Below are 17,468 nucleotides of genomic sequence, written 5' to 3'. Positions count from 1 at the left end.
GAGAGTGGCTGAGCAGGTTAAACTGGCTCCCAGGAGAAGTGTCACGGCACCAAGCCTTAGGGAGTACAAGAAGTGTTTGTACAGTGCTCTCAGGCACCGGGTGGGATTCTTTGTGATGCTGCTGTGCAGGGCCAGGAGTTGGACTCGGCGATCCTAATGGACCCCTTCCAACTCCGCATACTCTGTGATTCTGTGGTGAGAGCAGCAGCTCAGCGGTCCCTGGTGCGGCAATGGAAAAGGGGTGTCCTGCAGCTGCTGGGCACCCTCCGGCTTTGTGATGTGAACTGCGGCAACGCCGGTCGGGGTCAGCGGACCGACGGATGGACAGCACGGAACGCGCTGGGCCGGCTCCCTCGGCGCCGTTCGTGGGGCCACACGGCACCGGCCCGGCCCGCGCCGTCACCCTGAGGGGCGCGGCCGGCAGCTCCCGCCGCCCCCTTTGTCCGCGCTCGCCGGGGCCGCGCTCGGGCACGCCCCGGGGCGGGGCGAGGCCCTCCCCGGGAGGATGCCGGAGGCGGGACGTGGGGCGCCCGCCCTCGGTACCGCGGCTGCGCTTTGCCTGCGCCCGCCGCCGCCATGGACAGCGACGAGGAGACGCTGGAGGAGATCGTGGAAGGTGCGTGTCCCGCGGCTCGGGGAGCGAGGCCCGCCGGCGCCGGGCGCTGCTGCGGGAGCTGTGGGGGCGCGGGGCGGCGGCGGGCGAGGCGGCGGCGGAGCCGGGCGGCCGGGCCGGGCCGGCGCGTGACATCAGCGGGCTTATGCAACGGGCGGGCCGCGCCGCGCACGTGGCGGAGCGCGGCCGGGGGAGCCGGGGGAGCCGGGGGAGCCGGGGCCGCGCTGCCGCCCGCACCCGCCCGGCGCTTTGGGCGCCTTCCGCCGCCCGGCGCTCCGGCCGCAGCGGGAGGCTCCGCGCCCCGGACGCGGGGATGGCGGCTCGGCTCTTCTTGTCGAAAATAAGTCACGGCCGTGTGCTCCTGCCGCTGCTGTGCCCCCGTGCGGGCGGTGGCCTGCAGCCCGCACTCCCGGGGCGGTGCGGCCGGTGCCCGGTCCTTCCCGCCACGGCTGAGGGACGTGGGGATGCACATCCTTGGGGAGAGCCCAGGGAGCCGGGGCTGCAGTCGCATACGTGCAAATGGAGAAGGAGGAAGAAAGAGCGACTCCAAGAAGACGCTGTTGCCATAACCATGGGCAGCCGGGCTGGAGCCGTCCGTATGGGAGCGGGCTGGGCCACCTTATCGCTAATATAAACCCTCTGTGTGCAGTTCGCCTCTCATGTGTGCATAACTAACCCTTGAAGAGTTCTAAACCCAGAGGCACATGTCCTCTGGAAGTGAATCACTGATGGAAACCTTAACGGGCAGGGATGCAGCTCCCCAGCACGCTGGCGTCTGGGAGCAGGGAAACAAAGCCTGGCATCTCCCTCTGCGGGAAAGCGCCGGTTCCCCAGAGATTCCCGCAGAGGGACCGTGGTCCTGCCGGGAATGGCAATCCAGGGTGTTCAGGGAGCAAGGAGCTGCCTGAGGTGATGCCCGTGTTCGCCGTGGGCCGTGTGTCTCCTGTGGCAGAAGGATTAGGCCGCAAAGCGAGTTGCTCCAAGGAAGGCGTCTGTCCTGCACGGCAGCTTAGTCTGACAGCAGACGTGAGCTGAGCAGCTGCTGCTCGGAGCTGGATTTACTGGCTGGGTGTGTGATGTGGGAGCCAGAGAAGCTTTGTTGCGTAGAGTATGGGTCTGAGGGAAGACAGGCTCTGCTATGGATGAGGTGTGTCCTTACAGATGGGGTTTTCCACTGCCTTTCCTGCCAACTCCTTGAATCTGTGCGTTGCAGTTGTCTGGGGCAAGGAGTCGTAGTTTTCATCCTTGTATCACAGATAAAGTGTTCTGCTGTATTCTGGATTTTTTTTTTCATCTCCATGGGCTAAGGAAACACATTTTTAAAGCATCTTTTTTTCAGCAGTGTATAGGAATGTATGTGGGTTTTTTGAGTGAGACAGAAGCAGAATGCTTTTTGGGGGTGAACAGGATTTTTCACTTACCCAAAGGAAGTTAGAAATACAGAAATCTATACTTCTACTTTTGTAGGGGGGAAGTTTTGTTTTGTTGTGATCTCCCAAACATTCATCTGGCATCTTTGTGGCCAGAATCTTTTACTGATGATGCATGGTATATGTCATCTGTTAAGTAATAGTGATACTGACAGTAAAGGACTTTTATCTTTGATTTGTGTACATCAGTGGTTTCAGTAACTCCATTGTGAACTAGCCCCTATTAGGGTAATTCCTTTTCTTTAAAAGTTCATTGTCTGAGCTTAAGAGGAAGTCTTGAGAGACCCTTAATGAAGAAACAAAATGAGGTTTTACAATAATTTAAAAATATGTTTAGACGTTTTGGGTATATTTTTTTTTTTGCAAATGAAGGAGAGTGGTGAGAAAGGAAAGTGCAATGCACTGCTCCCCACAAAATAAGGATTTTTTCCGTTGACTTAATTTGAAACAGAATTAGAGCCAAAGGCCTCAGCCATACAGAAAAAAAGTTGTATTTATGTTATTAAACTTGAAATTGAGTTTTTTCCCATGATATTGACTAAGAGAGACTATGTTTCTTGTTTTGTTGCAGTGGTGGGGGCATGAGTTTATTTTTTTTTTTAAATAAGGGGAAACTTCTAGCATATTAGACTATTTAGATTCTTTGTATTGTGGCAGAGATTAAGACCCTGTATAGAGGCCACTGGATCAAAGCTGACCATTTTAAATCTCTGAGGTATTATGTATCCTACTGTGCAAAAGGCCTGACATGTGTTCTCTGTACAGGCATAGCAGCTTTTTTGTTGGGCTGTGCATTCCAGCAAAATCTTGACAAAGCTGAATAGTCACAGAGAACAAAGTTGCAAGAGCTTGTTGTTGTTGAATAGGGTATTTTTTAAAAATAGTATAATGTACCAGTATTATCAGTGTTATTTTATTTAATCCAAGTATTTTATAAAATTTTACCCCTGTAGAGACAGGGAAACTGGTATTGCATTGTTCAGGGTTTGTTAACTTACACCAGTGTACCCTTCTGTATTGCTAAAACTTAATTTAAAAGGTTTTTAATTAAAACTCTATGTGTTAACATAGTTTTTGGTATATAAGAGGTGTCCACATCAGAAATGTTACTGACCTTTTAGTTCAATTGGTCATTAATTTATTGGTTATTAACTAAGTTTGTTTCTGCCTTTCTCATATGTGTGATGTACCTTTTCAGTTTAGGGAAAATTTGGTCAGGGAAGAGCTTGACCCAAAGCCTGCAGAAGTGGATGCATACACTATCATCTCTCATAGGCTGTGTATGCATCACCAGGAGACTGGAGGAATCAGAGGTAATGTTTTAGTTAGAAGCATGGAAGAACATAAATATAGGCTAGTTGTTATTTGTTTTGCAATTTTCGTGCAAAATTTTTACCTGGTAAAATGTCACTGTAGGAGCTGTAGCACCCATCCAGGTGTGTCCCTGTGCTGAGAGCAGCCCTGCTGAGCTCTGCAGCCAGAGCTCACACAGCTAAACCAGGCAATAATCATAGTTTGAAACACTTCTCTGTCATTTTTGTTTGGCTTTGAAGAGGCAGAGTTAGAGATGTAATAGGAGCCTTATTATGCTTTAACTTATAGTTGCTTAATAAAACACAAACCATGCAGGTGAGGATCCAAGTGTGTTGTCTCTGCTTTCCCTGTGCAACAGCTGTTATAGGGAAAACTGATATGGCTGGGGGTAGGAACAGGATATAAAGTGAACACATCAGAAAGGCACTGGAGAACAGCATTTAAAATATTAAATACCACATTGACCGACGTATTGCAAGGGCACAGCATTATGGATATTGCTTACTTTTATTTCTTTAAATTCCTGTGAATACAGCTGTGCAGTGGCACATCCACATTATCATAAGGCATGTGTTTATGAAAAGAAAAAAAATCTAACATTTTCTTATCCCTTTCTCATCAATAAATATATGTTTTAGAGAGAGAATTTTTATACTAAAGATACAAGTTAGAATAATCTAAACTTTGTTTCTTTTAGGAACTAGTTTTGCTTATTATTCTCTTCTCTCTCCTGTTTCTCATCCCTTTTTTTTTATCCTTATCTTTTATTTTTATTTAAAGCTATGTGTTGCACAAGTACAGACTTCAGTTGTACAGAATGTCTGTTCACTGTTCCTAACAGCAATGATCTGAATTACTGTTTTGTACTAGGGAGCTACTGCATTTCAAGTAGCTACATAATGAGAGCAGATATAAAATCTTGCATAATAATTAATGTGTTCTGTTGCTCTTTGTTTGGATTTTATTTCAGGGCATCTAGATGATGATGGACTGCCACATGGATTCTGTACAGTAACCTATTCATCAACAGACAGATTTGAAGGAAATTTTGTGCATGGAGAAAAGAATGGCCGTGGCAAATTCTTCTTTTTTGATGGAAGGTACACTCTGACTCTGATTTTTCTTCTGTATTCCTCCTTCTGCTTGTAGCTGTGCAAAACTAATCTACATTGATTGTATACTGCTGAGTTTCTGGATAAGATTTTTCATTAAAAACTGTTGCTGAAAAGCTTGCTGCTGCTGTAGCCATTCTTGTGGTGGCTTTGTGTATAATGAGGTTCCTGTAGTTGTTTCCTGGAGGGACAGTGCAGTGGTGTGAGCTCTTTTAGCACTGTAATGTTATGAGCTTATTAGAAATCATAAGAAATGAGAGGTGGTCAAAACTACTGAAAACTATGCTGGCAAAGTTCTTTACTTCAGGTGGACTTCTTTGCCTTACAGAGCTACACAGAAAGTGCAGCTGGACCTGGAGCTCCCTGTGCCAGCCCTCACACACAGACATAGGACCTTGACAGAGAGGCTTGTCTTCTGCTTTGTCAAATTGTTTATCAGTTAAAGGACTGAGTTAAATACAGATTGGTTAGCAACTCTAGTTAATCCTCTGCAAGTTGCTTGTGGCCTGATTTACTTTCAGAAAACCCCCTATCATTTCCATTCTTTTCACTGGGAATTGTGACGGTGAAATTGGGCTAGTCTGTGCCTATGCATGTGTTTTCTGCTCTGATCCTCATTACGAACACCTTGTAAGTCTTCCCCCCACCACCACTGCAGCATTCCTGTCTGCAGTTGCTCAGAATTTCCTCAGAGGGAGCAGCAAATGTATAAAATGACATGATTCTTCATGGTTTTGCAGCTGTTGGTGGCACTCTGAATAGCAGCTGTTAAACTGACAGTCATGCCGGGTCTACTCTCTTCCCGCTCAGCAAAATTCTGAGCAGGAGCAGAGGTATTGTGCTGTCTCAGTGAGTCAGCTCCTTGTCTGTACTTGCCTTTCCATTTGCTTCATGCTGGGGATTGCGGGTTTTTTTTTCATGAGAAAGATAATATATTTATTCAGTTATGTAGTAAGGGATTAGGCCTCTAAGCTTGGATGAAGAAAAATCCTCGCTGTTGTTGGTAATGGCCTTATTAAATCTTCTCTGAGTAACTGAAAATCAGTACTGCCCAGCAGCTGAGTTCTCTAAAATAGTTTTGGTTTAAGTTGTTAGACAGCATCTCTATGGACACACATATATAATGTTTCTGTGCTGGTGGATGATCTCAGCAGAGTAGTTGCTGATTGTACAGTCAGAGGAACTGACCCGCTATTTTGTTTGTAGGGCTGCTCCTCCATGTATTCCATGGTACAGGCAGCATTTAGTGGAAAGAGTCAGGTTGCTGCTGAGCCTTCTCTGTACTGCTTCAGTGTTGCCAACTCTTTTCTTTTTTTATTTTTTTTTTCTCTCTCTCTATTTTCATAACCCTTAAAAAACTGGAATAGCTGGTCACTGATGACTTTAGGAACTAGCAGAATGAAAATATGCAAAAAAATAGTTTGCAATGTGGTTTTGTAAAATGGAAACCTTTCATTACCTGTTATATATTTTAAGTCAGCTAAAGCAGCCTTAACTGAGCAGTAGCTAATCATTTATCTAGCTACACCCAGCTAGCAAGACTAAGTTGCTTTCTGAAATGGATGGTTCAGGAATCATGACATATTGTAAGAATGACCTGGCATAAAACAGGACATGCTGTTTCCATTAAGTGTGCCATGGACAAGGCTGAGTGCTCATGAAGATGAGCAATAAATATCAAAAATGTCTCAAAACAATTTCCCTTTGCAAAATTCCATGCAGTAATGTTGATTTCAGGACTCGTGGGTGTGTTTCCCTGGCAGGCTGTTGAGTAAAGGCTGACAGCTGTACTGCTGTTCCTCTGTTGTTGGAGAGCAGCTGAGTCCTGTCAAATACAGAACTGGCTGCATTGTCAGCATTCTCATTTTTTGAGTATTGGCTGCCTGGCTGCCTTGTTTGGTAAAGGAAACTTCCCTTTACTGGAATAATTGGCCCTTCCTTTTGATTATTTACGGGAATGGAAATCTGGAATGAAATATCAGTTGTTTTTTTCCTTCCCCTTCAAGAAAATGCAACAAGTCACAACATATTCTTTAAGAGAGAGAAGTTTATCCTGGCATACTCCCTGCTTTGGACTGTGGGCGTGAACTTTTCTTGGTGCCAGTGGTTCTGGAGTTTACTTTGCCGAACTCTTTGCACTATAAAGGCAGGCATGAGACCGTGCTTGTCACGGAGCTGGAGCTGCCCTTCTGCCCTAATTGGAAACTCCTGTAAACTGACATCTCCCAGAACACAGTAGAAAACTATTACTTTTAGGGGAAAAGTTTTCCATGTTTCCATATAGAGGGAGCAAGAGATAAATGGATCAGTCTCTATAGATATTAACTTAATCCCTGGAAGGATATTGGAGTATTTTCCCCCCCAGTTCATATCAATAGTTTAATTGTTAGATAAGAATTATCTTCCATCCCTTCAAGGCATAGTGGATAATGGGAAGATGGTACATCTGATAAAACTTGACTGCAGTAGTATTTATGTTGTCAGAAGTACGATCATCTGAGAGGCAAAACAGAGAAAATACAGGCTAGTTCAGGGTTTGTGTTAAAAAGGTTTTGTTTATGGAAGACACAGAAGCTATTTGTTCATCTTCGTGCTGGTGAAGTCTTAGTTGCAATTGTTGTGTCTGGCTGCAGACACCATACTGTGAGAACTAGTGAGGAGCAGGGTGGAAGTAGCTCACAAATTCTGAACAACATAAAAGTTGCTGAATCTGACCTTTTAGGTGAGCTTGAAGGACATAAACTTCTTAAGGTATCATCCTTTTGATTTCCTTAGATGAGATGGATCTTTTGGTCACTGTTTGGAGCTTAATACAAAGAGAGAAAACATAAAAGTTTGAGTTGCAGTAAAAGAAAATATATTCTTTCCAGGACTGAAGCACTGTTGTAATTTAGCAATGTTTTAACTTCAACTAGTGCAATTAAAGGTAACAAGACAGGATTTTTGACTACATAAACTGGTGGTGGCTGCTTCTTTTAAGGAGTAATCCTACATGTCCACGCTATGTGTGTTTTCACTACAATGAAATTATGATCTAGTGATCTGTGGTAAATTAGAGGGGAAAGTGGCATCATTTATAGTTAAGTAAGAGCACTGATTTCTGGTGGTTCCCTCATTGTAGTGCCATAGCTATCTGTGCAGTTCTGTAGCAACTGGATCAAGAAATCATTTCACTGAAAAGTAAAATTATTTTCCTGCCCCTTCTTGTTTTGCATCTGGTGTGCACTGAGGCTTTTACTGTAATATATTTTCCCATGGAAATCTCATCCATCATGAAGCTTTAGAAGCCAGAAAGTGAATTCTGAAAAAAACATTCCTTTTGCAGCTCTTGCAAATCTGTGTGGTAAAACACGTAGAGTCATGTGCTCACAGACACTGTTTCAGCTTATACCTTAGACATCTGCATCTGAAAAAGAATTATGCAGTGAAGATATGTGTATGCTGACAGCTGGCTGTTAGCTAAGTGTGCTGAAGTAAAAGCTAAACAGGTTGTGTTCCCTTACGCTAATGAAAAGGAAATATCTGAATAGATCCTCTTTTATGGTGATAGTAAAGGGTTTGCAAGACAAAACCAAAATGAAATGTTTCTTTGTTTAAATCCAAGTGCAGCACTAGTTCTGTTTGACAGGCTGTGTTTGATTTTAAGAGAAATAGATGAAAAATGGCTACTTTTAGTGGTGCCTGTACAAATAGCTGCTAAGTGTATTGCTGGAGAGCTGACACTGAACTGTGGCAGGTTGCAGTTCATTCCCTGTCATAGTTCACGTGTACAGCAGCTCAATTTTGTCTCTCCAGAGACATGTCAGTTAAGGCCCACACACAGCAGGTAGAAAATCCTAATGTGAGAGTAGCCTGCTTGAGCAAGAATTCCTCCTTTGACCAGGAGTGTCCATTTGCTGACTATTTCAGCCTACAGAAAATTCTAGGCACGTGATTGAGATGAGTGATTGTGTCCGTGCAGCACACTTGGATGAAAGAGTGCTGTAAGCTGTTTTATGCCTTTGGAGCACCATAGAAATAAAATTCTGGTTTTCACCTTGGTGTTCCAGTATGTTGAGGTTTTGGGTTCACCTCTGATAGATGAACAGTTTTCCACTGCTGTTTTCTTTCACTCTTCATCAGCACCCTGGAGGGGTACTACGTTGATGACGCCCTGCAAGGCCAGGGGATCTACACCTACGAGGATGGAGTGGTCCTTCATGGTACCTACGTGGATGGAGAGCTGAATGGCCCAGCCCAGGAGTATGACAGTGATGGACGGCTGATATTCAAAGGGCAGTATAAAGACAACATCCGACATGGAATCTGTTGGATTTATTACGCGGTAAACCTGACCACCTGCTCTACTTATTGTAGAATTATGTACCTTTCTTTTCTCCCCAGCTGAAAGAAATACCCACCATGACCCAGCTATCCAAAAATCAGCACACATGGTCCTGGATAAAAGATCTGGGCCTTCTGATTTTGGGTAATCCAACACAAAGTTAAAAGATTTTGGTGTTGAATGTTTGCCCAGTAGATAAGATCAGTGAGGTTGCAAGATGCCTGCCACCATTTTCATCTTCCAGGAAACCCAGCCCCTTGGAAGTGCATTTATATATAATTTGTATGTAACGTAGAAATAGGACGTCTAATAACTTCTGCATTATCTCTTTGGGAAGGCTGGATTTTGCTACTTCATAATGGTGGCTGCCAGTGAGGAGCATGGAAGCCATGCCAGTTATTGCAACCCGCTGCTTTTATTAAAGTAGGAGGAGAGAATTTGTCTCTATTTCTGCAGGATATTGCTGGGGTCCATGGTGGTAGTGTATGCAGCTTTCCCCTTGTGCCAAGGGATAGGAGTCAGGAGAGCAGCAGCACAGACACACAGACAGGCACACACATGCACACGCAGCAGCTCGGCAGTGAAGACACGTGAGGGTCCGGGCGTGGAGATCCAACGTGCTTTATTTCAGGCCATGCTGAAGAGGTCCAGGGGCCAAAGACAAAAGAGGGTCCAGGGTATGAACACAGGGAAAGAGGGGGTGGAGGAGACCACCAGAGATCCAGTGGGCTGAGGGCTTGGGTGGTACACAGGGAAGGGACCAGTAGGGAATGCCAGGGTGGATGGGCAGAGTTACACACAGTGGGATTACAGGGAGTGGAGAACTCGCTAGGACATGAACATATAAGGGTAAAAGGAGTAGGGAAGGCCAGAACTGGGTCAAATTAACATAGTCCTGCAGAGCACCACAGGGGGAACTTCTTTCCTCACCCTGAGCTGTGAGGAATGCCTGGAGCCTAAGGTGCATCTCTCCAGGGGATCACTGTTGTTCTCCCTGCAGTGGGCTCACAGGCCTCCACAGAATATTGTGTGAAGACAGCTTTGCCTAACACATGAGATGTAACTAGTGTGAGAGCTATTGCCTCTGACTGGAATTGTGGACAAGTGATTTGCTAGTTAAACAAGCCACTATTGTATATTTTTGAATTTTGATGCTATTTTTTAATCATGCTAGTTAAGGCAGTGACTGTTGTATAGCTTTTAGGGAGTTTTTGATGCAAATATTTTAAAAATATAATTCCTATTAAGCCTTACACAGTAGAGTTGAATCTTTCAATCCTACCTCGTGCCAAGAAGGAGGTCATGTCTTCATATAATTAAGCTGCTGGTCAAAACCCAGTCTAATTCTGTGCTACATATGGCACAAGCTTTAGTTGCAGATTGATTTCTAAATGCTTACCAGCACTGGCTGTTCCTTTTATTTACTGGTTTTCATTATTGCCATTAAACATGTATTAGGATCAGCAAATGCTTGATGTATGCTATCACCTTCTAGTGAGGTGGGTTTTTAGGAAGTTTTCAGTACAACAGCCACTCCCAGAAGCAGAGCTACAGTAGAAGACAGCAGGAGACTCCTCACAGTGGTGGCGAATTGTCCCCACAACAATCACAGCCTGTCTTATCACAGATGTGGGGAGAGAGAGAAGGGGAGGGAGGGAGCAAAAGAAAAGAACTGAGCCAAGCCCCTCACTATCCAGCCAAAATCTCAGTATCTTTGCCCTTCCAAAGAAAACCCCCATGCCAGGTGAAGAAAGGAACCAGCTACACCATTCCCCCTTCTCTTCCTCCCAGCCACATCTTTGGTTTTCTAAGTATCCGTAGTTATTATTTTGTAGCAACAGATTAGACAAGATAACATGAGAGAAAGAAACAAAAGGAAAAATGCTAACCCCCAAGAAATTGTTAGACCTGTGGTAATATATGCATCTCATTTCTGCAGTTCTGGAAATAGATCTGACTTGAGCTGCAGGCAAATCACAGATGGCAAAGCCTGGGGCTGAAATGCATAAACTTTGAAGGGGAAGAGTGTTGCTGTTGATGCTTTCCACAAAGGGATGTTCTCACTGATTATCACCTGACATTGAGGGGCATTCTGGGAATCATTTTTCCTTAATAGGCTCACATCTTTAGAGGTACCATGAATTATGAATTTCATAATTTCACATCTGAACTTAGTGATGCATTTTTAAAAAGTTGTGGAAAACCCTTTTCATTTATTGGATGTTGTCTAGAAAATAGAATAGATCTTCCCAACAGCATTAGAGTGAATATAAAAGCAGACTTTTACTTGAAAGCTGTCAGGTACTCCGTATGGTGAAAACTGCACATGGTACAGTAAATTCACCATTTTCTAAGGTTTGTTGATTAGTGTAATTATCATGTATTGTCCAGTTAAAAGATTACTTGATTAGATAATATTTCCTTGGGTTCTGCCCCGCTGGAAGCAGTCCCCAGGCTTCTTTTTCCCACTTTTGTAAGGTTAGGTCCAGATTCTGGTTGGAAAACAAAACGTTGTTGTAGTTGGTACTCTTCTTGGAGTAAGACTAAATAATACTTTAGGAAAGTGTTTAGAAGGTTAGCATATTGTTCATTAATGTAGGGGAACATAATAGCAAAAGTAATAGAAGCTACAGCCACACATTTGCAATCTGCAGAACTACAAATACATGAAAAATATAAAAAGCTAAAAAACTTAGGCATCAAGGATAGTAAAGTATAATTAAATGCTTTGCCTTTTCTTTCTTGCCTGTGCTCTCAGGATGGAGGCAGCCTTGTGGGAGAAGTGAATGAAGATGGGGAGATGACTGGAGAGAAAATAGCCTATGTGTATCCTGATGGAAAGACTGCATATTCTGGAAGGTTCATAGACGGAGAAATGATAGAAGCAAAATTGGCAACTCTGACAGCTGTTGAGGATGGAAAACCTCAATTTGAAGTAGTTCCAGGCAGTAAGTTCAGCTAACACAAACTTGTATTCCTGCTACCAGCCTTTTGCTGCAGACAGCTTGGTTCCTGTGATGTTCCTCACTGGAGACTGGCTGTGATGACGCAGGCTGTTAGTGAGGGGCCCTTTGTCCAAGTCACATAGTTGGGCAGAGAGGAAGATGGTCTTTGTCCTGGAACTAGATGGGAAGTGCCCCCTCTGTGGTCCTGTCCAAGTGCATTTCACAGCCCTTTTCTCACTCCTGTGCTCATGGGCACAGTTCTGTTTGTCACATATCCCGCTACTCTCTGTACCAGATGGAAAACCTGTTCCATTCACCCTGATGAGGAGGTACATCTACCTCCTCCGCTCCAGTATTTCTTGCAGTGAAGTAACTGCAAGAGGAGAGCGAGGCCCTGATTTGGTTGTAGCTCTGTCAGCTGGGTTTGTGCAAGTCAGTGTTTGCAATGTGAATGTTCTGGCATCTGCATTGCTGGGCTGAGATTGGAATTAGTGAGCCAGATTCAGTCGTTGTGTAATAGTCTGATTCACCAGCACCCTACTGTGTGTCTGGTCCTGCTGACAGAAAGTGGCTGTGAAGTGCACAGGCATAGGGTGGAGCCTTCTCTACCTAGTGGCTTGAACCTATAGTTCTGGAGTGGGTTTGTTGTTCTGAGGTGTCTGTGATGTTTTGGAGGAGTGTGGGTTAAGCTGCAGTAACAAGCAGGGACTGCTAATGCATTTATTGCTCTGCCAGCAAAAATTTGTCTCACTTGATAGGAAATAGGCACGTAAAGCTCAGTGAAAAGGTATTGACAAGCAAATACATGAGAGTTTTTCTCTTTTATCTTTGTTATGATAGCAAGTCAAAATTTAACTTAAAACTTAACTTTGTTGGAGAGTATGGTTGTGCTTTGTAAACAGGATGAAGTTACACTCAAGGGGAAGCTGCCTTTGTCCAGAACAGATCCTGGATTCCAGGGGCAAAGGCCTTATATCAAACTTTGTAGTATTCAGTTCTGTGGGTTTTTTTCCCATATTATTTCTACCTTCTTCTTAATCTGTGTCAAAGATAGTCCTCCCATTTGGGACAAGGATGTAAGAATATAATTAGATCTGTACCTCTAAGTTGCTTATTAATGACAAAAAATAAAGGACTGTAGCAAGAGTGCTTTCTGATTACTAAATGTTATTTTCTGGCTGAAGTCTCTTTAGGATCTGGACTAGAAAATATTTCATATTGGAAATAATCAAGTTTTTTTTTATTATTTTTTTTAAATGATCTGTTGAATATTACCTTTTCAGTTTTGTGTTACTTTTAAATTGTATTTAGAGACACTAGGAGGGTCAGTTTTGAAAGAGTATCCAGTCCTCCTCTGCAAGTTGGTAATTTGAAGAACATATGTATCATCTTTTTGTGTTAGCACTATTACTCTAGATTGTTGAGGGGGGAAAATAATCAAGAAGCAGTATCTCAAGACTTTTGACAGGTGCAGTTCTGTTTAACACCTTTTCTTGGAAGTGTAACATTTTTTGCAACCATTAGAATTTAATTTTTGAATGTCTTGATTAAGTTAAGGATTGCATACTGTCAGTACTGCCAGTTAGTTTATTTCCTTCATTTATGTCTGATTTTTTTTTAGGCCCAGTATACAGTTTTGACAAATCTACTTCATCCTGCATTTCTACAAATGCCCTTCTTCCTGATCCTTATGAATCAGAGAGGTAATGTTTTTTTCTTCTCTCCATATTTCTTTACTGTTACCTATTTAGGGCCTAATTTTACAAGCCTTTTCTGATCTAAAACTTAAAAGGATATGTAAAGGTTTGTAAAATGGAAGCTCTGTGTGGCTTCCTAACTGTAGGCACTTTCTAAATAAGAGCCTGCAGTTATCTAATATCTAAATAAGTGATTAGTAAAATGCTTGCTTTAATTTGCATTGAGTACTTGAAGATGTGGGGCATCTCCTTGAGAGCTCTTGCTTCTCAGTGCATGTGTATACCAGCAACCCCAGCTTGGTGGAGACTTCTGGGGTTCTGATATGTTATTGAGGACATTCCTGAATTGAAGCCATCATTGTGGAGTTATAGTTGATTGGCACTTTAAAAAAAATACAAATTTTCCAAGTCAGCCCAAACTTTCCACCAAACCTCAGTTTTGACAAAATAGAGAGAACATATGGAAGAGAGGAAGGAAAGGAGTTCCATAAAGAGGTTTTTAATAATAATAACAACAACAACAACAACAATAATAATAATAATAATTCGGTTTTGCTGTTGTTATTATTACTTTATTGTTATACTGAAGTATTAGGCTTTATCCCAGTAGTGTTGTACTTCTTGAAAATTAAAACTGCAGCCAGTCACTGATTCCATGCCCTGTTCCTCTTGTAGGGTGTATGTGGATGTCTCTCTCATTTCCAGTGCTGGAGAAGGATTGTTTTCAAAAATAGCAGCAGAAGCCAGTACAGTGATGTCCTTCTATAACGGAGTGCGAATTACACACCAGGAGGTAAAGAAAAAAAAAAGTCAGTCTGAATTTTCATTGCTCCTCCTGAACTTTTCATAGTAGGATCTAACACCCACTACCTCCCCACCCTTGATTTAACATGATGGAGTTTAATTGAAAGAAAGTGGATGCTCACCTATGTATAGATTTAAAAAGTGTGGGTTGTTCTTTTTAACGGCGTACACCCATGAAAAGCTTTATTTGCATATATTTTGAATGCTGGCTTTCAAACTGCTGACAAAGTTGACCCCTCCTACACACAGACATTGGATTTTTGCCTTGCAAACTAGGTAGACAGCAGAGACTGGGCCCTCAATGGAAATACAATATCCCTGGATGATGAAACGGTCATAGACGTGCCAGAGCCCTACAACCACGCTGCCAAGTACTGTGCCTCACTGGGGCATAAGGCCAACCATTCCTTCACTCCTAACTGCACCTATGAGCTGTAAGTACAGCCCTTTGTTTCAGGGTAGAGGCTGCAGCCTGGCTGGCTGGGCTCACAGGGGGTCCCTGGGCAGCTGGAAGAGGACCAGTGGTGGGCTGGGAGTAAAGAGTTGAGGCACTGAATGAACTGCTCACCTAAGCTGAGTTGGAAATGGGCTAGCATTATGGGTGCTTGATGTCTTTGGGCATTTACCATGGAGTATCTTGAAGTGTGCAACTTGTTAGTTTTGTCATGATCTTTGAGTGGCTTCTTGATTGTAAAATGCATCATCACAGTTCTCTAAATCCTAGCTTGGCTAGAACTGCAGTGTATTTACTGAACTACCAATGCTTTGATAAATCAATTTTTTTGCTCATATTCTTAAATATTTATGAGATTGACTCAAGACTGCTAATTCAATATCAGATTATGCAGTATTGATCTGAAATGAGTAAATTCTGGAACTGTAAGAGGGGCTGGCAGAGTTGATAGCTAATGAAAATTGATAGCTGAGCCTAGCAAAGATGTTTTCTTCCTAGGTTTGTTCATCCTCGTTTTGGGCCCATCAAGTGTATCCGTACCATCAGGGCTGTGGAGAAGGATGAGGAATTGACAGTGGCTTATGGGTATGATCACAACCCTGTGGGGCAGAATGGGCCTGAAGCACCAGAGTGGTACCAGCTGGAACTGAAAGCCTTCCAAGCTGCCCAACAAAAGTGACATGGAAGCACCTTCTCCGTTCAGCAAACTGAAACAGAAACCTGGATCTATGCACTACCTTTGTACTGAAAACTGGACAACCAGGGATTGTTCATGCTGTTGCATCATAACCTTGCATTCTGTGTTAAGAGATAAATTCCTTGGATACTAACTAGGTGTGACTATGTTACTCATAGCAGATTTAAAAATTAGCTAACATTGCACCAGTCTTATCTGAAAAAATTATTTAATATTCTATACAAGATGTGGTATTCTTTGGTAGCTTCTGCTTTTGCACCATATGCAAAGATGCCAAAAGACTAGAAAGAAACTAAAAATGGGTGTATTGTTCACTTTTAGTCGGCAGACTTAGTGTTGCTCTCTACCTGCCTAGGCATTATTGTGCAACTGCATTTTGCATATATGCCACTTGTGATGATAACAGTAATATTTTGATATTCTCTAATAGTAGCATAATTTTGCCTTTTTAAACCTTTGATCTGAATCTTGCAATAGAGCAATTTATTTATTAGCGTATAGGAGGCTGGGTTTTAACTCCCCTTTCCTCTTGTCTGAACATTGTTCTTTCTACAAATCCTCTTTTGCAGGAGAAAAATCCTTTCTAACTAGTGGAAAGGCTTGTGTGTGTATGTGAGAGTGCTGTGTGTTGGTCTCTGTGGCTCTCTAAATAGTATAGCAACATGTCTAAACCTAATATTTATCTAGCCTGTACGGCTGGCTTATTTTATTTAATTTATTATTATTATAACATGCAAATGAAGCTGTTCTTTGCATGAAGTTTTTGTGAAAAGGAAACAGACTTGCTGTAGAAAGACTTCCAGAAGTACATGTTCTGGAAAGCAAGCACATTACTTGCATCCATGTTCGTGCATTGACTGTTCAAGTGGCCAGTTCTCAAGGCAAAAGATGCTTGGATCTCCCATGGATTCTCTGAAAGGAGGTGCACGTATTTGAGGGCAGCCTGTAGTCCTTGGTGAAGGAGAGCTGTATCTTTTCACTTGATGTTCACTTGATGGAACAGCATAGCTTTATAGCAATGTTTTAGTAGTTCTGGTTTATGACACAGTGAATTAATATAATATGAGGTATCAAAATAAGATTATTTTTTTAAGAAGAAAAGATACTAAAAGATTGTTTTTGAAAGACAAACAATTCATGTAAAAACATCACTCGATGCTCATATTTATAAACAGCAGTCAGTCCATAGCTTTGTTGCAGACAGCAGTGGGGGCTTGTGAATATTCGTCTGCAGGGCTATGTTCTGGGGTTTTTCAGGGTTAGGGAAAATGTGTGGTTTTTTAGATACTGTACTGGGCTTGCCTAATGCTATATAAGAGAGAAATCATGTATTGTCATGGTCTGAATACTGGAGCTTTTCTGAGACTCTGATGTTCTCTTGGGTTTAGCAGCTTAAGAAAAACTCAAATGCATTTGCAACACTTTCTTTAAATGTTTGTAGTTTTAAAAAGTTTGTATATATGTAACATAAATTATTTGGGAATCAGACCTACCTTTCTGTTGCAACACATTTTGGTTGCTTGCTTGAACTGTTGGAGGCATCTGGCTGTCTGGGGAGCTGGCCAGGAAAAGTCTGTTGGGTACCTGCAGGTAAAAGGATGATGCTGCTGTTCCGTGCAGTCTGAGAATCCTTTCTTTGCTATCTGTGGAAAGTTAGGAATTAACTCTTGACAACCTGGGCTATGTTTAGTCCTTGTGGCTGCTCACAAACATTTTCCATCACCTCATCATTTCACTTTGCACAGAAGCTGCTCTGTGCATGTGCTGAGGCAGGGGACAGGCAGGCTCAGGTTATTGTGACACTCCTTCAGCAGTGATCTGCACATGAGCTGTGTCATCTCCCATCTCCTCGTGCTGGACACTCAGGTTGCAGCTCCATGTCTCATCCACAGCAGAGGTGACAGGTCAGGGACTCACCTGAGTGTGCAGAGACACAACCAACCTCACAGGTGATGGAGAGTTGGCAAAGGTCAGTCAGCTGCTCAGCGTGACTAAATGATTCCCCAAAAGGAATAGGCATGACTTCATCCATCTCTGCCTGCCCATGGGTCATTACGTTAGGTCATCAGCCACTTGCC

At 43.1% G+C, this 17,468-nt stretch overlaps 1 protein-coding gene across 1 annotated transcript; it reads left to right on the top strand.

The window, feature by feature from the left end:
* Positions 1–458: 458 nt before the first annotated feature.
* SETD7 (SET domain containing 7, histone lysine methyltransferase) lies at positions 459–15,885 on the top strand. Its single transcript, XM_021526510.4, has 8 exons — positions 459–616; positions 4,328–4,457; positions 8,592–8,793; positions 11,552–11,741; positions 13,360–13,441; positions 14,111–14,228; positions 14,516–14,673; positions 15,192–15,885. The coding sequence occupies exons 1-8, from the start codon at positions 577–579 to the stop codon at positions 15,370–15,372; spliced, it is 1,101 nt and encodes a 366-aa protein (XP_021382185.1). The 5' UTR covers positions 459–576; the 3' UTR covers positions 15,373–15,885.
* Positions 15,886–17,468: the final 1,583 nt, after the last annotated feature.

The sequence above is a fragment of the Lonchura striata genome, chromosome 4 (assembly GCF_050655825.1).
Source record: "Lonchura striata isolate lonStrDom1 chromosome 4, ASM5065582v1, whole genome shotgun sequence".
Taxonomy (NCBI): domain Eukaryota; kingdom Metazoa; phylum Chordata; class Aves; order Passeriformes; family Estrildidae; genus Lonchura; species Lonchura striata.
The sequence above is the reverse complement of the archived record's forward strand: the minus strand, read 5'-3'. Positions and strand labels throughout refer to the sequence as shown.

Bases quoted from the DNA above. Each gene is read 5' to 3' on its own strand.
- SETD7 (XM_021526510.4), top strand. From the start codon at position 577: ATGGACAGCGACGAGGAGACGCTGGAGGAGATCGTGGAAG. The intron at 617-4,327 runs GTGCGTGTCCCG...ATTTTATTTCAG, and splicing joins GCTGGAGGAGATCGTGGAAG to GGCATCTAGATGATGATGGA. The intron at 14,229-14,515 runs GTAAAGAAAAAA...CTTGCAAACTAG, and splicing joins TGCGAATTACACACCAGGAG to GTAGACAGCAGAGACTGGGC.